Source organism: Lactuca saligna, chromosome 2 (assembly GCF_052625555.1).
Source record: "Lactuca saligna cultivar CGN05327 chromosome 2, ASM5262555v1, whole genome shotgun sequence".
Taxonomy (NCBI): domain Eukaryota; kingdom Viridiplantae; phylum Streptophyta; class Magnoliopsida; order Asterales; family Asteraceae; genus Lactuca; species Lactuca saligna.
In genome coordinates this window covers 73191500-73197110 of record NC_136418.1, presented here as the reverse complement: position 1 = coordinate 73197110, position 5611 = coordinate 73191500, and the positions used below count along the sequence as shown (strand labels likewise).

Here is a 5611-nt window from a genome sequence, read left to right as displayed (position 1 = left end):
ATTGTGATAATAAGAATTTTGATTCAATTGTGATAATAAGAAATTAGATTCATCAACATCATTTACAACAATTAAATTGTCACAAATAATCAAGTTTTATACAATCTGATTACCTTAATATTAAAACAATGTAACCATTATAACCAAATATATAAAAGAACTTTAACTATATATAAAAGGGAAAATGACTTATGAAGGTAAGTAACTATTTCGATTGTCCACATATAGGTAATATTCTTTTTTTTGTTCTTATTAATGGAACAAACTTGTTAGTTTTGTTCATATTAAGGTAATATAACCGGCTATTACCTGTTTTTGCTTATGTGGCAGCCATCTGGCACATGAGTTGAATACGTTGCACCTACATGGCTTTGTGCTTATATCATCTTCGTTTACAGTATTAGAAGTCATTCAATTACACCCGATTTTGAACCCTAGATCTACGATGGCTTCTTCTTCCTCATCTTATTCTTCAAAACGACCAGATGATTTTCAAGCTGATCATCCATGTGATTGCAACTTACCATCTCGTGTGAAGACTTCAAGAACCCCTGACAATCCTGGAAGAAAATTTAGAGTTTGTCAAAACTCGATGGTAAGCTGAATACGTTCCAACTTTCTTCTTCTCCATCTTGTTGAATACCCTTTCTTCTTTTTCATCCTTTAACCTAACATTTTTTTAATTTTTCTTCAAGAATGGAAAAAGTCCAAGCTGTAAATTCTGGCAATGGCTGGATGAGGATGAAGGGAGGATAGATGGAAGAAAGCCTTACTGGAGGAAACCAGAAGAAAGCTGTAATTTAACCTTGAAAATTTGCACTTTGGAGAATGAAATCAGCATATGTAGAATGAAGATCGAAGAAGAAAAGAACACCAATTTTGTTAATAGACAGGAATTGGACAAAGTCAAGTGGGAGTTGTTTACTCACAAATTGGCACTGATTTTGTTATTTGTATTGTATGTGAAAATGTGGATTTCATTGTAGTTCATGATGTATTAGGGTTAATGATGTAGTTTATGATTAAAACATGACTGGTATTAAAATGATGTACTTTATGTATGTTATGAATGGATGTTTTTGTTACATGTTTTTGCTTCTGAAGTTTTTGTTACATGTTTAGAATGAAAAGTAATTAAACACTGGAATGAAATGAAAAGTAATTAAACACTGGAATGGTATACATTGAAACATTGGAATGTAATATAATATAATCTAACATGGGAATGTAACATTGGATTCCAGGAAACATTGTTTACAAAACAGTGGAATTAAACACAGTTACAGATGCATTACTGCCAAAAGGTACACATATTACTAGACAAAAGATTCCCAGTCAATGATGCCAAAAAAACAACAAATTATCAAATTCTAATCCAATTCCATTGGTTTATCACAACTACTCCCCTCTTTTCCCTCCCACTTCTTTCTTATTTGGATTTTTGTGATTCTTTCTGAAGGTTTCCTTCTTCTCTTTCCCTGTAGAACCTGAAATGCTGGTACTTCCATCATATGCTCCTCTTCCACTGGATCTTGGACTGCAGCCTGTCCTTGGTCATCTTGTCCAACTGGATCTTGAATTACTTCAACTTCAACCTGTTCAACTTGATCTACATCTCCAGCCTGGTATTCACCTTCTTCAACTTCAACTTCAACAAGTGCTTCAACATGTTCTTCAAGTTCAACCTGTTCTTCAACCCCTCCAACTTCAACCTGTTCTTCAGCTTCAACCTCAAGTTGGTCTACATCTTCATATGTATGATTACCCTCTTCATAATCAACTTCATAAGACTCCACCTCACTATCAGGCTCCCTTTGAACTTCACTGTCACTATCACTTTCCAAATCAACTTCATAAGACTCCACCTCACTATCAGGCTCCCTTTGAACTTTACTATCACTATCACTTTCCAAATCAACTTCTTGATGCAATTCAACCTTCACTTTACCTGTTATGAAATAACTCAAATGTTAGAATTAGAAGCTGTTTTATTGTAATCAAAAGGTAAATGAGGAGAAATACCTTTTTTGTTGGCTTTTTTATTTTTTAACTTTGACTTTGGATTTGAGGATTCCCCAATTGGTTTTTGAGGACATTTTGCTTTATTATGCCCTGATTCTCTGCATATGCTGCATCTCATAACAATTCCCCTTTTTGAGACTGTATGCTTATTGCCCTTTAGTTCATTCTCAATCTGATCCCTTTTCCTTTTTGTTGATGGTCTTCCTGGCATTCTTCTCATTTTGGGAGGCAATGGCTTGATGTAATCCACATCAGGCCACATATCACTACCATTTAGTGGCTTAATGGTGTACAAGTAGGCATTACAAAACATTCTTGTGGTCAACCATGGTGATACATAGTCCTCTGGATCCCTATTGAGGTTTGAAATTGCAGCATATGCATGTACACAAGGGTAACCAGTTAATTGCCACCCTCTACATCCACATGTTTTCTTACCAAGGTCTACAGCATATGCATCTTGTAAAAGTCTCACTTCAAATTGTTGATAACCAGATGGTACAACTCTCCAAAATCTGTCCACATACACTTAAATGTAAGTATACACAATTGAATGTCAAACATACACTTAAAAGTCTCACTTCAAATTGTTGTAAGTATACACAATTGAATATTCAATCACTAACCTTTGAAGTGTCTGAATCTTGGACAATTTCAGTCTGATGGTAGGACATATGTTTAAGTCTCCCCAAGAACTTCCCTTACTTTTTTGTATACACAGTCTCTCCATCACATAAATTCTAATTTCCTCTAACATAGTGATTAGAGGTCTCTTCCTGGCAGCTGCAATGATTGAGTTAAAACTCTCAGAAACACCATTTTCATATGCATCACATGCCCTATCAGTTTGAAAGAATGCTTTACTCCAAGTTTTAGGGTCCTTCTCCATTAGATGATCATATGCTAGTGGTTCTATCTTCTTGATTTCATTCATGTGTTGCTCAAATTTAGCCTGGGTAGTAGAAGCAGCAGCTCTCCAAAAAAGTGTACTGAACTGTTGACCCTTGAATTTTTTCATGAAATTAGCACATATGTGTCTTGCACATTGTCTATGCTCTGCTGCAGGTACCCTTTCCTTGACAGCCTCAAGTAATCCCTGTCAGCATTACAAACAAAACATAAACTTCATATAAATTAAGTATTAAATAAAGAGACCATATAAAATCATTACTTTATGCTGGTCTGATATTAATGTCAACCCATGTCCATTTCCCATTCCAATGTCATCAAGGAGAAGGTCAACAAACCACTTCCATGTTTCCTTACTCTCAACTGCAACCACAGCCCAAGCAAGAGGGTAGATATGGTTGTTTGCATCCCTGCCTACTGCAGCAAGCAACTGACCTCTGCAAACACCTTTTAAGAAGCAGCCATCTAGTCCAATTACCCTTCTACAACCTTTAATCCATCCATCCTTCACACCTTTTAAACATACATAGAACTTTGAGAAGTAAGTGGCTCCATCAGGCATGGCATCTACATCCATCTTCACTGTTGATCCAGGGTTAGTCCTCCTTAGCTCTTCTCCATAGCTCCAAGTTTTAGCATAGTGTTCCTTTAAAGTACCCTCTATCTCCTTAAATGCATACCTCCTTGCATTTCTGCACTGTCCCACACTTGCAATCAAATTAAATGTCTTGCTAACTTTAGCCTTCAATTTCCTCACACTCATTTTTGGTTTCTGGAGAATCTGATTCATGAAATGATTACCTATCCATTTATAGGTAACAATGGACCCAAACTTGAAGACTCTTGAGCAATTGTGGTTATCAATTAAAGATTTAATCTGGAATGACCTTTCATTGCTCATCCAGGTTGCCCACAACCTAAAGGGACAACCTTTATTATTCTTGTTCTTCTTACCTTTACAACACTTCACCAGTAACCTGTTATGATCACTTTTTTCATACCACAAGTCATACCCATTCTTCACTGCATAATTGGTTAGACATAGCTTCAATTGCATTGGGGTTGCAAACTTCATACCTAGAATTGGCATCATCTTATCCCATGCTTGGTTCTCATCATGGACAGGGAATACAACCTTCTCATCTTTTCCATCATTAGGTTCATCATCATCACTAAGCTTACCTGAAAGTTTGTTTAAAAAATCGTCACCAACAGTTTTGTTAAAGGTATGGACTTCTTCATCCTCTTCATGCTCATATGCCATAATACCATCCAAGTTATCATCTTCTTCACTATCATCCTCTTCTACATTCTCATCCTCTTCTTCACTATCATACCCATTACCATCTGATAACACCTCATTTTCAGCCCAATCAAGGATTGGATCATTTTGTTGGTCAATGTAGACATCCAACTCAGCTTCAGGAGTATAAGTAGCTTCAACAAACTCCCAATAATCAGCATCACTGTCGATTCTTATAATACCCTCACCTAAGGTTTCCTTTCTACTACAGTAGTACACATTATCACAACGTCCATTTGTTAAATTCCTAAGCCACAAAAGAAACTCTTTGTAGGAAAACCCTCCAAAATCGACATCACGCACTGTTATCTTTTCGAGGTCTAAGTATTTCAACGGATTTCGGGCAAATACTCCACTGTAATGAACATCTATAGTTAAATACATACCTGTAGGTGATTGGGACGCCATCTTACAGTCGACTTCAACACGTGATTATGATGAATTTGGTGAATCGAATCTAGGTGGATCGAATCTACAATCGGTGATTATGTTGAAATTGAACGTATAGAGCCCTAATTAAATGAGAGAGGGGAGTAATGGCCACGTAAGAATCCACGTAATTGAACGTATAGAACGTATAGGTGCAACGTATTCAACTCATGTGCCAGATGGCTGCCACATAAGCAAAAACAGGTAATAGCCGGTTATATTACCTTAATATGAACAAAACTAACAAGTTTGTTCCATTAATAAGAACAAAAAAAAGAATATTACCTATATGTGGACAATCGAAATAGTTACTTACCTTCATAAGTCATTTTCCCATATATAAAATTCACATTAAAAGTATCATGAAAACATTAAAAAAAAAAAAAAAAAAAAAAAAAGTTATAGAATACTTATAGATGTAATGATTCAAGTTTTTAGTTTCCCTTGGATCTCCCTAGGTTTTATTTCATGTGTATGTACCTTTTGTTTAAAACCTGCCTCATTACAATCAAGCACATCTGAGTTTTTTCCCCTATTTGTAGAGTCTGATCTTTTCACAATGTAATAAACTAGCATCGAACATGTAATACATTCACAATTTAATAAACCAAAAAATACAATTAATATTCAACATCCACACTTTAATAAGTCAATAGATATAAATGAAAATTCAACAATCAAGTTTAATAGATCATTAGATACAATTAAAATTTAAAATTCATAATTTAATGCACCTATATATACATTTATTATGTAATTAAATGATAAATCATTTGTTATTATCTTTAAAAAAAAAACATCACTTAATGAAAGTTTAAAAGTAACCATTCATTGCTTAATAAACGTTTTTAAGACTATAAATGATGTTTTCGATTCAAGAAACCTTGTATTTGAGTAAATCTTCATATAACTTTAGACAAACTTAATAACGATGCTTTCAAAAAAAAA

At 34.7% G+C, this 5611-nt stretch overlaps 1 protein-coding gene across 1 annotated transcript; it reads left to right on the top strand.

Annotated features, from left to right (window-relative positions):
- Positions 1 to 334: 334 nt before the first annotated feature.
- On the top strand, positions 335 to 1047 carry LOC145028909 (uncharacterized). The gene is made up of 2 exons (XM_078977607.1): positions 335 to 595; positions 696 to 1047. Exons 1-2 carry the CDS (start codon positions 446 to 448, stop codon positions 984 to 986), a joined length of 441 nt encoding a protein of 146 aa, XP_078833733.1. The 5' UTR covers positions 335 to 445; the 3' UTR covers positions 987 to 1047.
- The last annotated feature ends 4564 nt before the right edge of the window (positions 1048 to 5611 follow it).

Bases quoted from the DNA above. Each gene is read 5' to 3' on its own strand.
- LOC145028909 (XM_078977607.1), top strand. From the start codon at position 446: ATGGCTTCTTCTTCCTCATCTTATTCTTCAAAACGACCAGATGATTTT. The intron at 596-695 runs GTAAGCTGAATA...TTTTTCTTCAAG, and splicing joins GAGTTTGTCAAAACTCGATG to AATGGAAAAAGTCCAAGCTG.